General features: G+C 47.1%; 1 protein-coding gene across 1 annotated transcript in view; it reads left to right on the top strand.

The window, feature by feature from the left end:
• The window catches only part of LOC129327842 (uncharacterized), a 40,989-nt gene extending 15,103 nt beyond the window's left edge, over nt 1-25,886 (top strand). The window contains exons 4-7 of the mRNA XM_054976593.1: nt 16,849-16,930; nt 19,484-19,538; nt 23,544-23,603; nt 24,589-25,886. Coding sequence (XP_054832568.1) covers nt 16,849-16,930; nt 19,484-19,538; nt 23,544-23,603; nt 24,589-25,370 — 979 coding nt within the window. The 3' untranslated portion in view covers nt 25,371-25,886. The remainder of the gene's footprint in view (nt 1-16,848; nt 16,931-19,483; nt 19,539-23,543; nt 23,604-24,588) is intronic.
• Nucleotides 25,887-26,164: the final 278 nt, after the last annotated feature.

The raw sequence follows: 26,164 nt of genomic DNA, 5'->3' as shown, positions 1-26,164 counted from the left end.
AGGAGGCAATGCCCACCCCTTCAGTTGGCTGAGATAAGGGTTAGAGAAGGTGGCAATGCCTGCCATCCTTCAACCCACCAGAATCTGACATAGAGCAGGTGGAAATGCCCTCCCCCCTTCACCCAGCTGGGATCAGGCAGCAATGCCCGTCCTCCTTCACCTGGCTGGAATCAGGCACGCAGCAGGAGGCAATGCCCGCTCCCCCCTTCACCCAGCTGGGATAAGGAGTAGAGCAGGTGGCAATGCCTGTCCCCCTTTAACCTGCCAGAATCTGGCATGGAGTAAGTGGCAATGCCCTTCCCCCTTCACCCAGCTGGAATGAGGCATCAATTCCCGTCCCCTTCCCCTGGCTGAAATCTGTACAGAGGACATTGCAATGCCCATCCCCCTTTGCTCTGCCAGGATCAGGTGCAGAGCAGGTGGCAATATCCAACCCCCTTCAATCAGCCTGGATCAGGAGCAGAGCAGGTGGCAATGCCTACCCTCCACCACTGGTTGGGATTATGAGCAGAGCACAACACAATGCCCAGCCCCTTTACCCAGGCAGGATCGGGTCCAGAGCAGGAGTTAATGCCCTCCCCCTTCACCCTACTGGGATCAAGTGCCCAAAAGGTGGCAATGCCCACCCCTACACACGCTTTCACCCAGCAGGGATCAGGAGCAGAGCAAGTGGCAATGAGCACTGCCCACCTTCACCTGGCTGGGATCAGTCACAGAGGACGAAGCAGTGCCCACCTGCCTGCCTTCCCTTTTCTAGAGCCTGTTGTATTATTTCCCACAATGGGCTTTGTTGCTAGTAAATAAATAATCCTACTATACAAAAGAATAAGTGTGTTCTAGACAACTCACTTCCTACCCTGGGGAGTGCAAGTGTTCCTGGGGAATCTCACTGGCTTCCAGAGACTATTCCAGCCTTTCTACGTAGGTAGGCCAGTCTTCCACAGCACTATCAAAGGCCTCTATCTAGCTCATGTAACCTGACATTTCACTTACTTTCAAAGCACTTTGGGTTTATAGTGGGTAGCATGGGTACAGTGCACAACCAGGCTTGGTGCAGCCAACACAGAGGAACATCGTTCTTTCCTGGCCTAGGCGCTGAGCGCCTGGTGAAGGGGTTTTGTCCTGCTGGCCTGAGTATGGTGTAGCTGTCAAGGAGGAGCACAGTGCTGCCGCTTTTTTTCTTGAGCTGGCTCTTTGGCCCTCCACCAGGCAAGGGGGTATCGACCCTTTTGGCTCCCCAGTCTGCCTCAAGGGGCGAGGTGCAATGGAGTTGTTCCCTTCGCTGCTCCTTGGCTTCTGTGTGGGCTGCTGATCAGATTTCTTCATGTCTTCTCACAGCCTTTTAAATTCCTGCCAAATTTAGTTCCTTATGTTTCTTGGGGCCCAAGGCAGACTTCCAAACCCGTTGTTTCCTCCGCTTTTTCAATCCTTTTTCCTATTTTTACTTATTGAAGCTAGAGGGATTTAAGGTGGGGCACTCTAGTTGTGGGCACAGTAAGTCATCGTGGGGTTCCTGCTCAGGTCTCTAATGTTCATACTCTGTATTTCTTAGATCTTGTATGTAATCTTGGATGTGTGTGTAATTTCAGGCATATGTCACACTATTAGAAAATACACTTATTGATTGAACATCTGTAGTCTGCCTCTTTGTCACGGGGATTTCTGAAAATGGACCTTGGTATAGCTGGCTAGATCTGCGCTGTTTTAGTTCTGGACTGCTAAGCTAACTCCCCATCCTATTAATAGAGCAGTTCCAGTAACAGGAAACTCTTAATTCACCTCATTGGACTGATGTACAGCAAGCAACAATGGATCAAGCAAGAGATCTCTGAACTAGACTCTTCCATGAAGTACACCCCTTCTGCACAGACCGGGAACTGGCAGATGTTTACCACAACCAGAGAAACTATTTATTGCAATCTATTCACTGAATTACAGAACAAGAAGGAGAAGAAATTCTCAAAACTCCTGCCTGCAACAGAGAGCAAAAACACTTTGGATCCACCAAGCAACATCATCAATCTTTCCAGTTACAAGCTGAGCCCAGCAGAGGAATCAGTCCTCTCACGTGGACTATCTTTTTGCCCAGCCAGACCCACACAAACCATACAACTTTGTGGAGACCTGGAGGCCTATTTTAGACGCCTAAGACTGAAAGAATTCTTCAACTACTCTGCTGAACAAAACGATGAACAAAGCACTGAACAGACACCATCACAGCAGCCTCAGCAGCCCCCACCCCCCCAACCCAGCAATACACAACCACCGTTACAAAACTCCAGGAAAAAGAATTCCACATGGACACCCCCCGAGGGCCGTAACTCCTCATTGGACTTTTACATTGAATGCTTCCGTAGACGTGCTCAGGCTGAGATAATTGACAAACAACAACACCTAAAGCAGAATCTCAGCCGTGGAGAAAGAGAGGCCATAAACAGCCTCCAAAATAATTCTGGCATCGTAATCAAGGAAGCTGACAAAGGCGGAGCAGTTGTCATCATGGACAAACAAAATTATATACAAGAAGCAGAAAGACAACTCTCCAACACAACATTCTATAAAATACTACCTTCTGACCCCACGGAGCAATACAAAAGGGAACTCAATAAAATATTAAAAACACTCCCCACGGACATACAAGAATGCATCCATATGGACACACCCCAGGAACCACGACCAGGAAGATTCTACCTACTACCCAAAATCCACAAACCAGGTAACCCAGGACGCCCAATTGTTTCAGGAAAATGCACCATCACAGTAGGAGTCTCGGGATACATGGACTCTATCCTCAGGCCCTATGCCACAAGCACACGCAGCTACTTACGGGACACCACTGACTTCCTCAGGAAAATACAGTCCATTGACAACCTACCAGATGACACCATCCTAGCAACCATGGATGTGGAGGCCCTGTACACCAATATCCCACATGCAGATGGACTGCAAGCCATACGGAATATTATCACGGAAAAACCACAGCACACCTCGCCACTGAACTTTGTCACTTCGTACTCACTCACAATTACTTCGAATTTGGTGACAACTTATATCTACAGGTGAATGGCACAGCCATGGGCACACGCATGGCACCACAATATGCTAACATATTCATGGCGGACTTGGAGCAACGCTTCCTCAGCTCCCATCCACTGGAACCGCTACTATACTTAAGATTCCTGGATGACATCTTCATCATTTGGACCCATGGGAAGGAAGCCCTTGAGAGATTTCATCAGGACTTCAATAACTTTCACCCTACTATCAACCTAAGCCTGGACCACTCTACACAACAGGTACACTTCCTGGACACCACTGTACAACTACATAATGGACGAATAAATACCACCTTATACCGGAAACCAACAGACCGATACTTATATCTACTTGCCTCCAGCTTCCACCCTAAACATACCACTCGGTCTATTGTCTACAGCCAAGCCTTACGTTACAACCGTATCTATTGTCTACAGCCAAGCCTTACGTTACAACCGTATCTGCTCCGATGCTCTCGACCGAGACTCACACTTAAGAGATTTACAACAAGCATTTTTGAGACTACAGTACCCACCAAATGAAGTGAAGAAACAAATCAACAGGGCCAGACTAGTACCCAGAAACAGTCTGCTCCAGGACATACCTAAAGGAACTAACAACAGAACACCACTGGTTGTCACCTATAGCTCCCAGCTCAAACCCATCCAACGTATCATCAGGGAGCTACAACCCATCCTGGAAAATGATACCTCTCTCTCAGAAGTCCTGGGTGGAAGACCTTTCCTTGCCTACAGACAGCCCCCCAATCTTAAACGACTTCTCACTTACAATCATGAATCGGCCAGCAGGGCCACCAGCACAGGTACCAGGCCCTGCAACAGACCCAGATGCCAGCTCTGCCCCTATATCTACCCAGGGAATACAATTACAGGACCCAATGGCATCAACTACACTGTCTCTGGCTCTTACAGCTGCTCATCCTCCAATCTGATATATGCCCTCATGTGCCAACAATGTCCTTCTGCTCTGTACATTGGACAAACCAGCCAACCTCTACGCAAAAGAATAAATGGACACAAATCTGACATTAGAAATGGAAACGTCCAAAAACCAGTGGGAGAACACTTCAATCTACCAGGACATTCCACCAAAGACTTAAAAGTCGCTGTGGTTCAACAGAAACCCTTCAAAAACAAAATCCAACGGGAGGCTGCTGAATTGGAATTCATATGCAAATTTGACTCTGTCAAGCTGGGACTGAATAGAGACTATGAATGGTTATCACATTATCACAGGTAACAGATTTCCTTTACAGAGGCGTGGTCTGGGGGAGCCCAGAGACGCCTGGTGTGGGCTTTGTTTGTCAATTATCTCAGCCTGAGTGCCTGTGGGCTTTCGGGGACCACAGTTCTCTTTGTCAGATGCAGCTGGCAGGGAGAGCTGTGGTTATCGAGGGCTTATACTACATAGGAATTGTATACCTTCACTGCGGCAAACTGACTCCACACCAAAAGGAGATGTTTACATTTACAAGCAAAGGAATGTTTTGATTGCCTTCACACTAATTGCATTCTGTCTTCTTGTGATATATGTCCTGTTCTTTCCCCTCCCCTCCTCTTCTGTATTTGACCAGTTCGGATCAGGCATCTGATGAAGAGAACTTGATTCTCGAAAGCTTATGCTACAATAAAATAAAATTGGTTAGTCTTAAAGGTGCTACTGGACTCTTTTTGATTTTACAGTAAGGAACGACACCTTGAGGGCAGGTGGAGGTGAGGTGCAGGAAATAAAAGAGAAGACCCTCCACGCTGCCAAGAGCAAAGTACAGAAAGGTATAACTTGAGAGTAGGGGATCCAACGAAACCATTAGAGTCCACTAATAGAAATAATTTAATCCAACAGTGCCATTAATTTTTTTAAAATGGTGCAATAGATGGCCAAATACAATATAAATACATATGAAACTAGTAAGCAAGGCATATCAATGGAATGAATGAGTCCAATACAAAATCTGTCAGAAGTCCAAAAGGCAAAAATCTCAAGGAATTGGGCATTGTTAGCAGATTCCGTTTGGAGTGATCTTCAGATAAAACGTTGCCAATGCTGTAAAAAGGTTTCTCAGCACTGACAGCATTTCTCGGAAAGACAGCCGAGAATTACTTTCACATTCACTGCGAGCCTCGCCCTTCCTCCCATCAAAGTAACCCCCCCCCCTTTGTGCTTCTGACTTAGGGTGCCTGCAGTTAGAGGTAGAAGAAGAAACAGAATCACAGAGCTGGCTGGGCCCCCCAGAAAGCATCTAGTTTTATCCCTACAACAAAGCAGGTTTTACTAGTCCCAATACATCCTTCGACCATGACAAGCAGATCCCAAAGGCCTTCTTTGTTTGAATTGCTTTTACATCAACTGCATATGTATGGCGTAAAAATGGCACAAAAACAAAGAAAAACAGGAAGGGGACCTTTGTCCACCCCCACCTCCCAACACAGATCAAAGTACAGAATGCTCTAACATGAACCTGGGGCTGGGAGCAGGGGTAAGTGGGAGTCCAATGAAACCATTAGAGCCCACTAATAGAAATAATTTAATCCAACAGTGCCATTAATTAAAAAAAAAAACAAAATGGTGCAATAGATGGCCAAATACAATATAAATACATATGAAACTATTAAGCAAGGCATGTCAATGGAATGAATAAGTCCAATACAAAATCTGTCAGAAGTCCAAAAGGCAAAAGCCTCAAGGAATTGGGCATTGTTAGCAGATTCTGTTTGGAGTAATCTTCTTCAGACAAGTATAATAAAATTCCATCTGAAGTAAATATTAATTATTACTATCAGGGACATAAAATGTTATCAGTTAATTTCTGTGATAATGTTAACTACATGATAACTATCCAATGGAGTCCAAAAACTATGTAAAATGTTTCTAAATAACATGTTATACAGTCGTATGAAGTGTCAGAGTTTCAAATTGCAAGTTTTCTCTCATGCTCAAGTAGAATTCAAGGTTACAGCTGACTCATGCCTATTTATTCAGAGTGCTAGTTGTATCTTAAAAAGTCAAAAACTATTAAAATGAAGAAAGATAAAGCCAACTGGTCTATCTGGCCTGTCAGTGGCTTAGCACCAGTGCTGTAAAAAGGTTTCTGAACAGCGATTCAACCTTCTTCTCATCAAAGCAACAACCACCTTGTGTTACTGAGGTAGAGTTCTTACCCTGAAACCCTAAGCAGTTAATCTTATCTAAGATCATTGATTTCAATGGGCTTGCAGTTGAAGTAAAAGAACCAGAGAGCTGGCTGGAGCCCTGACAAACAGATCCCAAAGGCATTCTTTGTTTGAAGGTGGAATCCTCTGAAATGAACCTTCCAATCCAGTAGCTCCTTCCAGCCTGTCAGACTGTGGAATCCCAGTTATCTAGAGTTTGTCCCCCCCCCCCCGCCCTTCTGCAAGAAGCACAAGGTTTCTTGGTTCCAAAAGGTTTAGTGGAAGATTATGCTCAGGATACAGGTGTCCACAATCCAAGGGCTTCAGGCCCTTGGCTGAATGAAAGCTTTGTTGAGAATGACACATGAAATGAAAGTAATAACACTTCAAACACCCATTCCCAGCCTCCCCCCTTAGTCCTGTCTGCGAAGGCATGGGAAGACGAGGACGTCAAGGTCGTTGGTCGGAAAGGGCTGATAAGGACTCTTCGCTCCCATGGATATATGCAGCCTGGGAACCATCCGGGCCTAGAGGGAGGAAAACTAAACAACTACAGATTATAGCATGTTACTATGGCATAACTCTGGCTAGAGAACTGACAAGCAAACTGACACTCTGACACAGCCCAAAGAGGTGTCATAAAACAGGACATAGATCCATAGGAGTTAGCTGTGTTAGTCTGTAGTAGCAAAATCAAAAAGAGTCCAGTAGCACCTTTAAGACTAACCAACTTTATTGTAGCATTAGCTTTCGAGAATCACAGTTCTCTTCATCAGATGCATGGCGGGCAAGAAGAAACTGATCAGATATATAGGTGGAGTGGGAGAGGGGAAGGAGGAGTAGATACAAACAGTTGCTTCTGATATGGAGATCAGTTTGCTTCTGTTAAGGAAGTCAGTTACTTCTGATAATGAGATAACCATTCATAGTCTCTATTCAATCCCAGCGTGATGGAGTCAAATTTACATATGAATTCCAATTCAGCACCTTCCCCTTGGATTCTGTTTTTGAAAAGTTTCTGTTGAACTACAGTGACCTTTAAGTCCTTGATGGAATGTCCTGGCAGGAACCAGTGGAAGAACATTTCAATCTACCAGGACATTCCATCAAGGACTTAAAGGTCAGAAAATTATAAACATTCCCAATGCTGTAAAAAGGTTTCTCAACAGCGACAGCATTTCTCAGAAAGACAGCCGAGAATTACTTTCACGTTCACTGCGAGCCGCTCCCTTTACTCCCCCCAAAGCAACCACCACTTTGTGCTTCTGACTTAGGGTGCCTGCAGTTAGAGGCAGGTGAAGTAACAGAATCACAGAGCTGGCTGGGCCCCCCAGAAAGCTTCTAGTTTTATCTCTACAACAAAGCAGGTTTTACTAGTGCCAACGCACGTCTTGACCTTGACAAGCAGATCCCAGGGTCATTCTTTGTTTGAAGATGGGATCCTCTGAAATGACCCCCCCCCCCCCAATTCAGTAGCTCCGTCCAACCTGAAGAGGTGTCATAAAACAGGGCTAAATTGCTGGGAGATGGGTATAAGCAAATTTTCCAAAGACACCAATGCAGCTTGGCAGTCAGTTCCCCTGTGTGGTTTCTCCATATTTGGGATCTTTTCCTTTGAGTACAGCAACAAAATTTGGTTGAATTGCTGTCAAAAGGAGAGCCTGTTTTTACATCAACAGCATATGTGGCATAAAAATGGCACACACACACCCCAAAAAGAAAAGAAAAACAGGAAGGGGACCCTGTCCTCCCCCCACCCTCCAACACAGGTAGAACTAAAAAGGTCTTCCTTTCCACACACATAAAATTAAAAGAATACAGTTGAGAGAAAGGGCAGTGCAGATAACCATGTATCCCCAGAGGGAGACCTTGTACTTTCACTCATTCGCTCCTTCTCAGCATCAGTACCGTAGGTCACTGCTGCATCCAAGCAAGGCTGTCATGAGGGTGAAAAACTAAAGAGGTCAACTTAATTTCACTGAAATGCAAAATCAGTCTCAGTTGACTTTTAGGTGAGACTCTGTCCTGTCATCTGCATTTAGATATAGTCATGTTTTTATTAGTCTTATATTTAAATGCTGGACTTTAATTATATGGTCCATTTTTATTTATTTTATAAAGTATCCTATTTACCACATATTCTCTATTTTATAGATCTTGCATTTTTAAAACTATTGCTGTTTGGTAATTGCATATTTGTACTTGATCTTAACTATATAAAATTATGCTTAAGGCCTATGGCCATATAAGCAAAATAAATGATGATGATGATCACTAAAGAGATCTTAGAGAGATTGTGAATAAATTCTTTAGGTCTTTCTTTGTTGTGGAGGACATTGGACAGAAACCAGACCCTGAACCCTTCGGGAAGTTCTCAAATAATGCAAAAATGAAACTGCTAATCTTCTGGAAAAAACATGTCACCTCTTCTTCATGCCAGTCTCTGTGCCAGAGGATTGGGATACAGCCAAAGTTAGAATGGCTAGCTTAATATGTGTTCTGGCTAAATTGGTAGAAAATGTTACTAAAGAAAGAAGTCTTAAACACACCAAGAGTTAAGCACTGCTTAGTTCTGTTGTTGCCAAGTAGGCCCCCTCTCATGCTTTAAGGCCTGCCATGGACTGTGTTAGAGTTTCCTGCATTACTGTTTTATTGCTACACAAAGATTGCCTTGCAGTGTGTGCTCTGATACACGTGTAAGTTTCCTGCCTGCGTGTCAATTACCTTGCTGTTGCAATAGACTGTGCAGTTTACTGACTCCATGTTTGGTTAACTGTTTGGTTTTACTGGGCAGCCCTGCCCTGCCCTGTATCTGGATTTCCCAGTGTATGTTTGGACTGTGTTACAAGTGTGCCCCGTGCCTGCATTGCCATCTGCCACGGACCGTGCCTGTTCCCTGCTTTGGACTGTGTTTTGTGTGCTGTTTCCCCTGCCTCCATGGAAGCCTGCCTCATATGGGCCCAAGCCGCTGCTAGCAGCCGGGCGCCTGCCGGGGGAAACCTCCAGCGAGCCTGGCTAGGCGCTCCCTGGTCAGTTCCCGCCTGGAGCCTCCCGCGAGCCGGTCGCCGAGCTTGCCCTCGCTACCGGGCAGCCTGCTATCCAGCCCCAGCCATGCCCAGCCGGCATCCATGTTCTTAAGCAGCTAGAAGACCCAGAGGAAAAGACTGCTTTGAGAAGCCATTTCGGCGAAGCGGGCACACCACGTCCGCAGCGAGAGTACCTCGCCCCGCTCTGCATATCTTAGGAGCCGCCCAGGAGAAGGAACTAAGTGCCGACCATCCCAAGCACTTAGAGAATGCATCTCAAAGAAACCTCCGCATTCCAGAGCTGATGACATCAGGACAAGCCCTGTCCGCTGGAACATCCTTTCAGCCCACTTGGATTTCCCCCTCCCTCTTTTGTCCCCTCTTCCTGAGGTGTCACTTATCACAATCTGATTACCAAAGTGGCCCATCCGAGCCATTCAGTAGCCCATTAGACCCTTTGTTTTAAACTGTGAGAACCACCAAGTACAGCACCAGCCCCGGGGTACATTTTGGGGTATTTAAGCTGGTCTCTCAGACCACACGGTGCTCGTGCCATCCTATCCAGAATCCCTCTCTGTCCGTCTGTGGTCCCAGTGCTGGCATTGGGCCACCCTCGCTGCTGTGTCTCTGCTTCGCTCCAGGATTGTGAGTATTTCCCTTATCATCGTTGGGAACCCGCTAATGCGAAAGTCTCTATATTTCCTACTCTGTATTTCTTAGGTCTTGTATGTTCTTTGTATGTTTGTGCAAGTTTAGGCTTACGCCACACTAAATACATGTGTTTGGAACCTATTTGTAGTCTGCCTCTTTTTCACTTGAGTGTCTGGGATCGGGACCTCCGTAGACATAGGTTAAGATCCGCGCTAAATTTAAGTTACAGACTGCCAAAGCTAATTTCCCCCTTATAATAAAAAGCAGTTCTGGTAACACTGTAAAGGGAAGCTCTCTCTCACCTTCCTCTTTCAGTCCTCAGAGAGTGTCAACAAACATGCAAGCAGGGATGATGTGGTAGACACAGTATACTCAAATTTCCCCAAAGCATTTGACAAGGGGGCTCACCAATGGCTCCTGAATGAACTGAACCATCATGGGATAAGAGGTTGTGTCCTTCCATGGCTTGCTAACTAGTTTCAAAAGAGGAAGCAGAGCATGGGAAGAAAGAGCTTCTTGTGGCTTAGTGGTCAAGAATCTGCTTTGCCTGCAGATTCTTAGATTCTTAGAGGTCCTGATTGCTGACTAGAGATGGGCTGGAACCAGAAAAAAAAGAACCATGTGGTTCGTGGTTCATCATGTTTCACAAACTATGAACCACGAACTTTCACAAACCTGCCCTGGTTCACGAACCGGCTTCATTTGGTTCGTGAAAATGGCACTTCCAGGCCAGCAAACCACCACTTCCAGGTCAGCAGAAGGTCACTTCCAGGTCGGCAGAAGGTCTGCAGAAAGCCCAACCCCAGTTGCCTAGGAAACTGATTGATTGGCACCAGGCTATCTGCATTGACAAACCAAAAAAAAGGAACCAAATGAACTACCCTAAAGTTCGTGGCGGTTCACCAGAAACAGGCTCTGACGAACCTCTGGTTCACAAATCACAAACTGACCTGGTTCATGACAAACTTTGGTTCATATTTTTCTTTGTGCCCATCTCTATTGCTGACCTCTCAAGTTACAAAGGATCAAGTTGAAGGTGATGTGAAAGACCTAGCAGTGGCTAGAGAGCCACTGCTGGTCAGAGCAGACAGAGAGCCACTGCTGGCCAGAGCAGACAGAATGACCGTGAGGGTTTTGCCATCTTTGGGCATGGAGCACGGGTCACTGGGTATATGGCAGGGGAAGAGGCAGTAGTTGTGCGTTTCCTGCATTGTGCAGAGGGTTGGACTAGAAGATCCTGGAAGTCTCTTCCAACCGATATGACTCTATGATAGAACAAAAGTCTGACTCAGTATATGGCAGCTTCTTGTGTTCATAAACTAAAGTTATCAGAGATGATTGATGATCCACAATGTATGGTGGGTAAGGCTATTAGAGCTCTCAGTTGCCTAAGAACAAAAGAGAGGATAAGGGAAGATCTGTCGGGTGTGTTACAGTAATTAATTCAGGAGCTCTAGGAAGACCCTCTTGTCTTAGGATCTTTGCATATCTCCAAGGCATGGGGGCTAAGAGCTGGCCTCACCTGACATCTCGTATCCTAACAACGTTCCGTCTCCCAACCAAGATCTGGCTTCCATATTTCTGCCTGCTTGGGCAGTGTTTTGTGTTTGAAACATGTGCAGAGAAAGGACTTATGGCATAGCCATATTCATAAACCTTCTTAATATTGTGAGAGTCAGTCTGACTGCTAACATCACGGGCGAAAGCATGGGGAATGGGCCCAGGAGCTCCGCAGTGCGCAAGACATCCCTGATGCAACTAGGAAGGCAAGGCCCCCCACAGGGGGCTGATTTGATGAAGCTTTAGCCAAAATACAGTGGAAGTTGATCTGGCTCAGTTGCAGTTGCTGGCAGGTGTTGAGGCTCCTGAGCTATGCCTGGGCCAGGACTAAGGTTGCCAGCCCCCAGGTACTGGCTGGACATCTACAGGAATTACAACTGGTCTCCAGGCCACAGAGATCAGTTCACCTGGAGAAAATGGCTACGGGGGAATTCTATGGAATTCTATGGAATTATGCCATGCCAAGGTCCTTTCCCTCCCCAAACCCCACTTTCTCCAGGTTTTTCCAGGTTTCAACCCCCCAGATCACCAGGAATTTCCCACCTTGGAGCTGGCAACCCTAGCCAGGACCATCACTTTCCTTTTTTCACTCTGCACTTCGATTGCTGCCTGGGTGTGTATTGCTTCCTTAAAAGGCTATCCCAGTAGGCTTCACTGCAAGCAGAAGAGTAGGAGTTACAGAATCTTGTAACATAATTATCTTAGCGTGTTTCGACGACTCTCAGGGATAGGTGGAGCATGCGCAATGCGGATACCTGAAGGAAGGACTGCCCGCCTTCCTTCCCTTCCTCGCTTTGATAGGCTGGGGCAAAGAAGGGGCAGCCTCTCAAACGGCTTGCCCCAATTCAAATAGCCAGGCTGCAGGAGAGGTGGCCGCTTCCCTTCCCCTCGCAGCCCGGATCAGCGGAGGGAGGGGGGACAAGTCCATCCACCTGCGAGCCAGCAGCCGGCGGCAGGAGAGGAGGCCGCATGTGTAGGCTGGAGCAGGCATGCCACACATGCCGTTAGCTGACTCTTTACATTTCTACATTCCTGGTCTCCTGGTCAGTTGGCATGCCACACAGGAAGACTCAGGGAGTAGTTTAAATGTTTCACAGTAAGTCTCTCATCTTTCACAGAGCACAATATTCCCAGACACTCTTAAGTAATATTCTTACATGTCTTAAAGGTCCACTGTGTTCCTCTCGCTATGCTTCATAGATAAGACAAAAGCCTGATCACAGCATGTTTGCCCGGTCGCCTGTGACTGGTTTAGAATATGCTCCTGTTGTTGTAACTGATGCTATAGACATATTTGGGCATTGCTCTTTTCCGGGTTCCTGAAAGCTTTCTCAATAAAGCTCTCGCCTCCATGTTGGAGGGACAGACTTTGCATCCAGATCTCGGTCTCGTGTCGTTACTAAACGCATGGAAGCCTCCCTGTCCTCCTCTCCCCCCAAAGCCATGATTCTGGAGGTGGTGGTGGGGCACGGAGGTGGACAAGCCTGGCTCACCTGTCCCCCCCCCAAAGCTGTGTGTGTGTGTGTGTGTGTGTGTGTGTGTGTGTGTGTGTGTGTGTGTGTGTGTGTGAGTGAGGGGGGAGATTCTGGAGAGGCTGGGGCAGGGGGAGAGGAGGGGCCTCAGCAGCTTATGATTGAGTCCACCCTCTGAAAGGGCTATTTTTCTCCAGGAGAACTAATCTCTATGGCCTGGAGCTCAGCTGTAACTGTGGGAGATTTCCAGCTACCACCTGGACACTGGCAACCCTAGGGGCATGCGGCAGTGGGCATGCCTTGCTCGCCTGCACTCCCCACAAAGCCAGGATCATGAAGGGTGGGGGGGGGAGGCTTGCCTGCCTTGCCCCCCCCCCAAAAGCCTAGAGTCTCCAAGTGGTGGCTGGAGATCTCCCAGAATTACAACTCATCTCCAGGTGACAGAGCCAGTTCCTCTGGAGAAAATGGCTGCCTTGGAAGGTAGACTCAACAGGCATTATTTCCACCTGAGGTCCCTCCCCTCTCAAAGCCCACCCTCTCCAGGCTCCACTCCCCCCACCCCCATCTCCAGAAATGTCCCAATCTGGAGCTGGCAACCCTACAAGTCCCAATGGGGAGGTGAGGGGCCACGCAGGGGCAAAGGGGGCACAGCACTGGGCATACCTCGCTCACCTCCCCCCAAGCTACAATGGGGGCAAGGGCAGGGGGCCTGGAGGTGGGCATGCCACCCTGCCCTCCTCCCCTGCCCCAGATCAGGGTGCTGGGGGAGGGGGCAATGGCCAGCCAGGCCCCCCTGCCCTTTCTAGAGCCCGTTGTATTTTTTGCTACAACACGCTTTGTTTCTATTAAGTTGATATCAGACTAACTTGTTCCTAATTCTTTCCATAACATTGCTGACCCACTACAGAAACATCTGCACTTGGCCATAAGTCAACCAGCCTCTTAGGACTGTTACGCAGAAAGACTACTGGACAATCTGCAAGCTAATAAGATTAAAGGGGCATGCAATTCTACTGATTGTCAGTGGAGCAGAAATGTTTGCTTTTGGCTCCTGAGCTGTGCCTGGGCCACGATCCTGGGAACCAGTACCATGCAGCTCAGTCCCTGTCCTGGCTGAATCTAACCTGGCATGTACGGTTGCCTGGTCCCTATACCCGGGGGGGGGGGGGGACATGACACTTACCTCGTGCCAACAGTTCTCATGCATACCCTGACACCTATGCAATGGTATCACTCCCGGAAGTGATGTCATTGTGCCGCCCACAGGAACGCTCCAGAGCACCATGCAAGGCCAATTTGGCACATTTGGCCCCTGTGTGATGACATCATGGAAGTGACATCATCATCACACAATGCCAGAAGCGCAAGCGTGCATTATGCACGCAAGAGAGAGACCAGACTTGGGTTACACTGGGTGCCGGCAACCCTAGATCCGGCCCTGGTAAAAAGCAAGGGTCCAGTACCACCTATAAGACTAACAAAAATTTGTGATAGGGTATGAGTTTTTGTGAATCATAGCTCACTTCTTCAGTTACATCCTAGCTGTCTCTGAAGAAGTGAGCTGTGACTCACAAAGGCTCATAATTTAAGACAAATTTTGTTAGTCTTATGGGTGTTACTGGACTACTGCTATTTTCTAGTGGGGGGAAGTAAAAAGGGAGGGTAAGTTCCTGTGGAGGTGACAAGAGAAGTGAGAGAAGACAGTGGGGGCAAAAAGGATTGGATTTCCCCTTCAAGACTCATTGGTCCTCCCCTTATAATAAATTATACTATTCAATATCCTGCTATTCTGCCGCTTGGTAAAATTGAAGGATTCCAAAACAGACTGCTGGGGTGGAGCTCAGTGCAGAAAATGATATAGGCAAATACAAACACACACACACATTTTAAAAATGGGTGCTATTCCCTTTCCTAAAGATCTTTCCATAAAGCAGCAGCTGGCTCAGTTATCTAGTGGGGGGGGGGTACTTTACTCCGCCTAGTCTAACTGAATTCATTGCACTTTTAGTTTCAGTCTGAAGGCAGAGCAAACGTTTAGCTCCTGCTAACTGCAAGAAAACAGAGAAGAGACAGAGCGTGCAAGAGGGTCCAAAAATAAGGAAGTTCTACAGAAGCACCTAAAGAAATGATAAAAAGTCTCTGAAAAGGTAAGAGTGGTGAGAGAGAAAAAGTGTGTGTGTGTGTGTGTGAGGGTAAATGGGAAGTAAAAGGATGTAAACACACCAAACAAAAATGGTTGTGCGTTTTGGAGTGGCAAACTAAAGGAAATGTAGATTCTGCTATAACACTGCAGAGACAGTCTCTAAGAGGAGGTACTGAATTTGCAAGCAATCTGAATAAGTTTTTGTAGCTTCTGAGTGAAACCCACCTAGAGGTGTGTGAAATGTGTCAAGACAAGGGGAGGATCATAGCATTCTCTAGGGGTGGCCAGGCGTGGGCTGTACGAATCCTTCTTTATAGAGCTTAAGAGAGCTCTGGAACCTGTTTTCTATGGCATGACTCAACCCCAGAATATGGGAAGTAATAATTTAAAAAGAGAGAGATATGTAGTATGCACCCATCCCCACTAAGTCCTGTGTAATGCATGTCTGGGATCCAGGGACCCTGGCTCCCTGTTCAAAAAAATCTCTGTGTTAGGCACATTTGGACAGTGGTGCCTCTCACTTCCCAAAATTAATGAAACGACAGGTACAGGGATTCAACCTTCCCTGGAGCCTTAACTTTTGATTTACCTGCCCCATCTTAGTGAGGATGGGAGTGCTCCCAGCAAAGGGACAATCATGTGTATATGCTCAGAGGCACTATCCTCTTTATTTGCACACCAGGTGCTGCAGGGCTAAGCTTTGGCACTGAAAACAGTTTCTGGGGCTGCCACAGTGACCTTGTCAAAGTAAGCCCTGGCTAGACACGTCCATGACAGATGCTTTCTCAGCCTGGGATCTTTACACACTGGGCAAAAGGATATATATATGTCCCCCTTTTTTTGGTTCCTGTCCCTGATCACTGTCCATCCTAGGGGACATTTGGGAGATGCCTTGTTTAAACATTTAGTGTGCATAAGTGTACACATGTGCATTACTGTGCCTTCTACTCTCCCATTGCCCCAATTACTGGCTATCTAGACATGAACTCATATCGCTGAATGTATTTTGCATTGCAGCTCAAGTGAGATTCAACCCAGTATTAAGGTCCTATATTCCCCTTCCCATCCCCATGAAATGGCCAGGCAATTGGCAGGCTTCCATTTAAACAAGTGCGTTTAAACAATTCCACCATTCTAAGTCCACTTATGTCAATAGGCTTAGAAGGCTATAGCTCTACTTAGGATTGCACTATAAAGGAAGCTCTCTGACTTAACAGAGGGCAAGGTTGCAGATGGGGGCGATGCTTGCACAGGCTCCTCCCCTGCAGCCTGTGTGATCGCCGCCATTGTCCAGATGGCAGCAGAAGCAATGGCAACTTCTCCCATCTGCCCTTACCTGTGTGCCAGGACAAAGGGGGTGGGTAATCACAACTTCAGGCAGTTGTTAAGCATTGTGTCGGATCCCCTGGGGTGAGCGGTGCGGAGGCAGCTCTCCCCACCCATTTAGGGATCCCCTTAGGGGATCTTGAGTGGAGCCACAGGATACGTGCTTGGGCAGGCCACTGCAGCCTTCACCCTGGGTGGCAGGGGCCATCTGACCACGCTGGGACAATTACACATCATCTGCCATCCCGTGGTGCCCAGCAGGCATGCTAGGGGAAGCTAGCATTGAGTGGGGGTGGGCATTCGATGCAATGGATCTGTTGCCTGATGCCTTGCCAATGTCCAATGACAGTAATCCATAAAGTTGCGGCCCATTACACCCAACCATGTTGTATGTTGTGTACTTTTTGCTGGGGCATCAGCCTCACCACTGCCCGTATGGATGCAAATGACTCATTCCCTTGCAGTGACAAAAATCCTCAGACTGTTACTTGGAGCCAAGAGAAGTGCTGGGGGAACATGTATCAATCCATCAGGGAAATACCACAGGTAAGCATTAGCCAAGGTAAAAAGGTAAAGGTGGTCCTCTGTGCAAGCTCCGAGACATTACTGACCCATGGGGGGATGTTGCATCATGACGTTTTCTTGGCAGACTTTTTATGGGGTGGTTTGCCATTGCCTTCCATAGTCATCTACACTTTACCCCCAGGAAACTGGGTACTCATCTTACCAGCCTCAGAAGGATGGAAGGCTGAGTCAGCCTTGAGCCGGCTACCTGAACCTGTTTTCTGCTGAGATCGAACTTAGGTCATGAGCAGAGCTTAGGCAGCTTACCACTGTGAATGAATATCAGAATGTATTGTACCATTAAGCATTTTAAATTTTATATTTATTGTATTATGAAAGATTTTATTGATGTACTGTGAATGATCTTACGATGTTGTGTTTTCTCTTCTGATGTTTTTGATTATTATTGTTGATGTTTTTAGGGCTGGTCATTGACAGTGAATAAAAAAACTGTTTACACAGTAAGCCTTTATTAAAGGGGCAGGATACTTTTTCTCCAGGACATTGGCAACCCTACTCCCCAGTATCTTTTTGGCCCGGAAATTGGAGTTTATCACAGGAGCCTCCGGGCGTTCCTTTAAAACACCAGTCAGGGATGACAAGGCACATGAAAGAGGCACATGAAAGAGTAGCATTCCTTCCAGCCATAGGGCCTCGGGTGGTCATCTTGCCCAGGGCCCTCCAACATCATTCTGGATCTGACCTCTAACATCCCATCACTGGAACTCAGGGCTTCCGATTTCTCACAGTCTCTCTCTCTCAAATCGTACTGCCCAGGGCTTTTTTCCAGCAACACAGTGGAACGGAGTTCCGGAACCTCTTGAAAATGGTCACATGGCTGGTGGCCCCGCCCCCTGATCCCCAGACAGAGGGGAGTTTAGAGTGCCCTCCACGCTGAGTGGCACGGAGGGCAATCTAAACTTCCCTCTGGAGATCAGGGGGCGGGGCCACCAGCCATGTGACCATTTTCTCCAAGGGCAACCCACTGAGTTCCACCCCCTCTTTTCCCAGAAAAAAAGCCCTGATACTGCCCATGGCCTTGCCCTGCTACAAAGGGGACTTTCAGGGGAGATGCTCACAAGATTTCTGTTGCTGGAGTTTAGAAGCTGTGGGTGTGAATAATACTACAAAAGAAAGGAACCAGCTGTGTAATTTTTATTCCCTTTGAGCAACAGAGCCAATACAGCACATTCAGATCTTGGCCATTTTCACATGGCCACACGGCCTGGAAGATCACACAAAACTCATGGCATAAAAGCATCTTCCTTGCGCGGTTTCCTGGCATGATCCCGTTTAATGGTGCTTTTCCTGACATCCGTGGGTCATTAAAGGGGATCGTGCTGGGAGATCGTACTAGGAAGATGCTTCCGGGGCTCATGTGAAAACAGCGGTTTTCACCATGGTGCACAGGGGCAGTCTGAGTCATTCAGGGGCCCTGGGCAAAGGCACTGATGGGCTCTCTGAACCCCATTTGCCCAAGAAGAAGGCTCAGGCAGGCCTTAGAGAACCTGTGGGGGGGTGGGGGGTGGTATAGAAAGCTGGGCAGCCTTGTGACAGCATTTGTTGGCACAATACGAACTTGTACAGGCTCCTGTCAGGCTCACCCATCTTAGGAGCCTGCCTGCCATGTCCTAAGTTGGCATGAACCACTACCAACCAGCTGGTCCCAGCATAAAGCTGGCCACAGAGCCAGCAGCCTGCCCGCCCTCTCTCCCACCCCCTCTATGGGGGGCTGGGTCCCTTTTCAGAGGCCATCTTGGTCCCCTCTGCTCTGTCTGGGATTCATACAGCCACTGACAGGCATCTGTTGGTGGCATCTGTTGGTGGCAGCAACATGAGTCTGCTGCCAGTGCCTGGAGACATCCAGGCCATCTGGGCCGTGGGGGGAGGGGCAGTGCTGCACCCAGGCAGATACACCCACTTGCCCCATGACCAGGCCTTTTTTTCAGCTGGAACGCAGTGGAACAGAGTTCTGGCACCTCTTGAAAATCGTCACATGGCCGGTGGGCCCCCCCCCCCGATCTCCAGACAGAGGGGATTTTAGATTGCCCTCCGTGCCACTGAACTGCGCGGAGGGCAATCTAAATTCCCCTCTGTCTGGAGATCAGGGGGCGGGGCCACCAGCCATGTGACCATTTTTTCCGAGGGCAACCCACTGAGTTCCACCACCTCTTTTCCCAGAAAAAAAGCCCTGCATTTGCTCAACCCTTTCCCTGATCACCGATTGTCTCATCTGAGGGCCAAGCTACAAGTGACGAATGACACTTGAACGGCAAGTGTATTCCTCCCTGTTCAATTGTCCTCCACTCAATCCACTTGCCGTTCAAGTGCCATTCGTCACTTGTAGCTTGGCCCTCAGTATGTTCGTAAGAGCCATTTTGTGGGCAATAAATACGCATTTCTCATTTTAGTGCAGCCTTCTGAACCTGTTTTCTCAAGGCTGCACTTCTCTTGTGTCAGCATCGTACTTCTCAGTAGTGCGCATGTGCCAACTGTGTCCTTTACATTTTAGCTAACATGCTATGTTCTTTACAGGGAGAAATGGATCTAATCAGACCTGACAAGGATGGTGACAAAACGGAAGCTTCTGGTGAGAACTCTCCATCCCTGCCTGGCCAGTATCTCAAAGATTTCCTTGTTTTTTCCAGTTCTTCAAGCAAAGCTATTTGCATAGCATCTCTATACAACTTCCCTCAGTGGGAAGTAGACAGTGGGCACTTATTCCCAGTACACCCCAGTTGCAACACAGAAAAACTCTGTGAGGAAGAACTGCAGGATCATTGCCCAGGTCCTTCGATAGTTCTCGTTTTAAAGCTGCTATCCAGACTATGGAGGTAACGGCAATAGCAGTGTGCCGAATTGCTTAGACAGGAAATTCAGAGATTGATTTGGTCTGCAGAAACACAGATAGTGCAGAGTATGGTGATCTCCCAGGGTTCATACCATGCTAAGGCAGACCATTCCACACAGCAGGTTACAAGAGCAACGGTATGGCGTCTAGAGCTGAGCAAGATATTTCTATATTTAAACATGATTTTGGCATATTCTTTTAATCCAAGGCATAACGTAGGACGTTTCCTCCCGTTTCTTGGTCTCCTATTTTCCACATGGATAGTTTTAGGTGGGTAGCTGAGTTAGTTTGCAGTAGAACAGCAGGATTTAAGTCCTGGGGTACCTTACAGACCAACAAGATTTTGGGGGATGTATGGTACTAAGAGTCAGCGCTTCAGAGGAGTCTGAAGGAGGGAGCTCTGACTCTGGAAAGCTTACACCCTGAAAATCTTCTCTACGGTGCCACTGGACTCCAATCCTGCTGTCCTGTTTTCCAAGTTATGGCATTTCCTGTCTTGTTTGTTTACATCCCAGTATCAAGATTCAATGATGATGTAGCCATGATATCAGCTGACTTATAACAACAACAACAACATTCAATTTATATATCAGCCTTCTGGACAATTTAATGCCCCCTCAGAGCAGTATACAAAGTATGTTACTACTAGAAGCAGAGCCCGTTAGGCTAGGGCTGGCTGGGTGGGAAGGGCTGGCAGGTGGGGGGCAAGGGGGGGGTCTGGGGAGGGCTCAGAGACAAGGGGGGTCTGGGGAGGGATGGCAGGTAGAGGGGCAAGGGGGGGTCTGGGGAGGGCTCAGAGGCAGGAGGTCTGCGGAGGGATGGCAGGCGGGAGGTGGAACCAGGGAGGGTGGGCAGGCGGGCCTTGCAGGGCAGTGGGCGCATCGCTCTCGCCCGCCGCCCTCTGACCTCCGCCGGAGCCGAGCTGAGCCGCTTTGGGCAGAGACGGGGCGACGGGGCGAGGGCGAAGCGCTCGCTGCCCTGTCGGCCCCGCCGAAGCCGGGTGCGCCGCTCTCCGCGGAGCCGGGGCGAGGGGGCGGGAGCGACACGCCCTCCGCCCTGCGAGGCCCGCGGGAGCCGGGGATGCGGCAGCAAGAGCGAGCCCGCCCGCCCGGGCTCCACATCCCGCCTCTCCACGTTCCGCGGAGAGAGGCGCGCCTGGCTTCAGCGGGGCTGCCACGGCAGCGAGCGCTTCGCACTCGCCCCGTCTGTGCCAACGCGGCGCAGCTCGGCTCTGGCGGGGGTCAGAGGGTGGCGGGCCGCTTCTCCCCCGCCGCCGCTCCCCCGGGGCTTGCAGCCGCGCGCCTTCCCCCCGCCTCTGCCTCCTCGTCCTCCTCTTCGTTGGCTGCAAAGCCCCGGGCCGGGCCGCAGGGCCGCCGCCCCTCCGTTGGTAGCGACTGGGCCGACTCTTCTTGCCCTCCGCCGCTAACGGCGCCCTTCGGAGGCATCAATCCACGGTGCGCTTTTATCCTGGTGCGCCCCGCACATGAGCACCGGCATACACGTGCGTTGTCGAATAGACGCTTAGGGAATTATATAGTAGGATCATCCTGGTGACAAACCACCCTGTGAGGCGGGTGGGACTGAGAGAGCTCCAGAGAGCTGTGACTGACCCGAGGTCACCCAACTGGCTTCAAGTGGAGGAGTGGGGAATGAAACCTGGCTCTCCAGATTAGAATCCCTGGCTCTAACCCTAAACATATCACATAGCAGTGTGGTGTAAATGCTATTTAAATTTTACTCTGAATATGAAACAGAAGTGAGCCAGTTGGTTTACATGTACTGTACTGGCTATAGCATCTTCCTTAGTCTGCAATGGACCATTGTCAGTCACAGCTAAATCTGAATTGGAACTAAATTAAATACTGGAATGGTTTGCGCCCCTGCTTTGTTGAATCACGGCTGTATATTACAGTACAGTGAATGCTAATGTAACCTTTTTTGTATGGGTTCTACGGGGCTAATTTAGGAAGCAAACTTTCACACAAATGCAAGTTAAAAAACCCATTTCTTTCCAACCCTTTTAACAATTAGTACAACATAGCTTTTTTTCTTTAACCAAATTTGTAAGTGCAACCATTCAGAAAATTTCAGCAAACAACGACTTGACTTTAAAAACTACTCAAGGCAAACAGTTCAACTTGTCAAATTCCACCAAATGATAGAGTCCTTTGCCACAATCCTTCCAGTTTGAAACCACTGGAGCCCAGGCTTCTGTCCTCTTCTTGGAAAATTACAGCCCTTATTCAAAGTGATAAAAGCATGTAAAGTGTTATCAAGACCTCCGCAGCCAACCTCTTCTTCAGCTGCTTGGCTCCAGATGCTAACTCTGCCTTATGGTGCTAAATTCTTACCATTTTCAGGTTGGATCTGATAAACAGGTTCCACTCTATCAGCCAATTTTTGTGTTTCTTGGGGACTTAAGTTAGGCACTAACACTCTGTCTCCCATCTCAATGGTAGACCTCACAACTTTAGCAACCCATCTTTTTTTGTTTGCTTGCTGATGCTTTTCTGTCTCATGGGTAGCCAATTCATACGCATACTGTAGTCTATGTTTTAAGTCTTTGACATATTCCTGATGCATTACTTCTGTTTGTCCCCTTGGGTTTATGCCCAAAGTAGTAGTTGCCTTCCAAACATTGGGAAGTAGGGAGATTCTCCTGCAGAATCATTTTTAGTACAATTATAAGCATGAATCAAAGGTTTTATATGCTTTCTCCAGTTATTTTTCTTATTGGATTCTAAGGTTCCCAGCATATCCAAAAGGAAACAATTGAATCTCTCAACTGGATGTCCTCTAGGGTGATATAATGTAGTGTGTGACTTTGTCCCAAAATTTTACTTAGCTCCATAACTAGTTCTGACTCAGAACTTGTACCTTGGTCACTGTGAAATTTCCTGGGAAATCTATAGTGGCTTATAAAATTTTCCCAAAGAGCTGTAGCAACAGTTCTTGCTGTCTGATCTCTAGTAGGATATGCTTGTGCGTATTCATTGAAGTGATCAATAACCGCTAGAATATTTTAATGCCTGTTGCATCAGGTTCAAGAGTCAAAAAGTCTATACAGATTAATTCTAAGAGAGCATAAGCTTATATATTGACTAATTCAGCAGCCCTTTCTACTGTCTGCTATTTGGGCACCACTCTTGTAACCTCTATTGTATGGGTTCTACAGGGATAATTTAGGAAGCAAACTTTCACATAAATTTGAGTCTAAAATATTTTTTTCTAAACTTTTTAACAATTAGTATAATACACTTTTTTTTGTTTCTTTAACCGAACTCGTAAGTGCAACTGTACAGAAATGTTCAACAAACAATGCTCAAGGAAAACAGCTCAACTTGTTGGATTCCACCAGAGTCCTTTGCCACAATCCTTTCATTATGAAGCAACTGAAACCCAGGCTTCTGTCCTTATTCAAGTGATAAGAGCACGTAAAGTGTTATCAAGCCCTCCACAGCCAGCCTCTTCTTCAGCTGCCTGGGTCTAGATACTAACTCCACCCTACTGGGCAAACGAAATTAGCTCATGGGGGTTACACTAACAATATGGTAAGGCTTCATTCAGACATCATGGTAAACAACGGTGTGTAAAGTATGTTTTTTCCCCCAAACTTTAGTGTAGAGTGACATTGTTAATCTATAGTGCCCCCAAACTATGGTGTGATGGTGGTATTGGGCAGAGATTCTAAATATTTTGTATCTTGCTTGCTAATTGTAAGTTTGTTTTGACATCTGGATACAGAAATCTCATCGAATTCTTCACTGACACCACTCATCCCAGACTCCTGCACACAAGATGGAGGTACATAGCAGCAGAAAAACTTAGCCTCTTCAGTTGTTTTTCAGAACCAAAGTTTCCCCCATCCCCTTTGCCTCCTCTCCATACACAACAAACATGATTGCAGCACCAGTCTTCTCCCAAGGGGAAATATAAAGGCACGGGGATAAAAGTTCACTTCACTGCAGCCTTTTATTCAGCTTGCCCGCACATGCAATAGAAATTGCAGTAGAAATTGCAGTACCTTTTAAAATCAAAAGCAGTTCCCAGCCCATGTACTGCCATACCTTCTTCCCCATAAAGAAAGTTCTCGAGCAAATCCCCCCTCCTCAATGTCTCAAGAGAGGATGAGCAAGTGCCCCAGTTGTCATCATGTGTTTATTCCCAAGCTTTTATTTTCTTGAGGAGAAAAAGCAAGGAGAGGGAAGTGCTAAAATGGCACAAGTGTGGGGAGTGAAGACTGCAAAAGATATACCATGTTTCGGCGATTCAGGGACCAAGATAGATGATCATTAGCCATGAGTAAGTACTATGAGGCTTATCTTGTCTGAGGATCTTTCCCTGCATACACACAGTTAGTTATTAGGGCTATATACATAGTAAGACTGTGCCAGCATCCTAAGAAGGCAAGAAAACTTTCCAGAGATTCTGCTTGAGGCAAAGGGAAGGGAAGCAGGCATCAGAAAGACCTGGGTCGTTCGATTTCAAAGCAGAAGCAGGCAGTTTTGGCTTCCGTTTCTTCGACATCCTTTCTGAGAGCGGAATCTCCTACACTTTCCTGCGCCGGCTAAAAGACACTGAAAAAACAAAAACCAAACTGCCTGCTCCCGCTTTGAAATCAGAGACATATGGAGTGAGGCCGTGGTTTACAAACAAACTGTAGACTGTTATATATGTCTGGTGGACTAGTCGAAGAAACCACAGTTTGTTGTGACAGCTGAATGCAAGCTAAGTGTTGAAATAAATTGAATCCTATCCATTTTCAAACATATCCTTCAAAACCCCACAGGTGAAGAAACAGAACTGAGGATTATCCTTGTTGGCAAGACTGGAGTTGGGAAAAGTGCCTCTGGAAATACCATCCTGGGCCGGGAGGAATTTGAATCCATTTTGGGGCCAAAGACAACAACTCTGAAGTGCCAAAGAGGCTACGGGAACTGGAATGGTCAGAAACTTTCAGTGATAGACACCCCAGCTCTTTTTGATCCAGAAGCTTGCAGAAAAGGATTACAAACCGAGATCAGGCGTTGTATCGCACTCTCCAAGCCTGGCCCTCATGCTTTGCTGTTTGTGACCCAGGTGGGTCGCTTCACCAAGGAAAATGAAGAAACAATAATCCATATCCAGGATGTGTTTGGAGCGGAAGCAACCAGGCATATGATTGTCTTGTTCACCCATAAAGATGATTTAGGAGGGAATTCTGTGCATAATTATATAGGGCAGACAAACAAGGCTCTTTTGGAGCTGATTCAGAAATGTGGGTCCCGCGTCTGTGCTTTCAATAACAGGCCAGCTGCCGCAGAACGGGAAGAGCAGGTTTCTGAGCTGATGCTGATGATCCAGACGATGGTTCAGGAGAATGGAGGGGAGCATTATGTCAATAAGTTGTATTCGGCACCGAACTTAACCGATGCAATGGTCAGATCCTACATGGCAGAAAATAAAACCATCAGGAAAAAGGCAAAGGGAGCTGGTTGGTGGGAAAATAAAAAGTATCTAGTTCTGGGAGTTGCTGTAGGTGCTGTACTTCTAATCATCATTCTAGTTCCTGTCATTTCCACTTCGTCTTAGCTTTTCCTTTGCTTCCTCCTCACTCCTGTATCTTTTCTTTTCGCCTTTTTATTCTTACATAGTATAAAGGCAGATTGGCCATTATGCCCAGTGGGACTTTTCCAGTGGGCCAATAGCTGGGGCCTGCTCTGTGCAGCCCAGGGAAGGAGGCTCCAACCCAGACAGGTTGGCTGATTTTCTTTCTCCTTCCTTTCTTCGTGGGAGCAGGCCTGAACCTGTGAATTTTTTATTCTTTTTCCAGCATTGCAGACCATCTCTCATTTGAGATTAGTTATGCTTTTAAGGAAACAATATCTGCTTTCAAGGAATAACAATGTTGTAAATGAATAAATAAATAAATACATAAATGAAAGATCTGTGATTTTAAGACATATTGCAGTCTGGTATCATATTGCACGATAAACTACACTGTTTTTAGCAACAACCTCTTTTAACAGTCTACATATTTAAATCAAGACTCACTTTACTGTATGGTTTTTTTCTTGATTAAACACTGTCGCTTGAAATAAATAAATGCTTTCCTCTGACAACACTGTCTTGATTTCTGTCTCTGTTGCAGTCGAGGTTGCAGTGTGCATACTCTGGAAACTGTAGATGTAAAAAACCCCATAGCACCATAGATGTAACAAAACACAGCACACTCGCACAATGTTAGTTTCCATGAAAATTTAAATGAGATTTGAATCTAGTTTCAAAGTCTAGTTTTAAAAGACCTGCTGTGCCAACAACTGTTAATAATTAACAGGAGGGTCCTTTCTGCCTCTGGCCAGGGAAAACGCTTGAGGAACCAGCAG

This window comes from Eublepharis macularius, chromosome 4 (genome assembly GCF_028583425.1).
Source record: "Eublepharis macularius isolate TG4126 chromosome 4, MPM_Emac_v1.0, whole genome shotgun sequence".
Taxonomy (NCBI): domain Eukaryota; kingdom Metazoa; phylum Chordata; class Lepidosauria; order Squamata; family Eublepharidae; genus Eublepharis; species Eublepharis macularius.
Note: the sequence above shows the minus strand (reverse complement) of the source record. Positions and strands in the feature narration are given on the sequence as shown.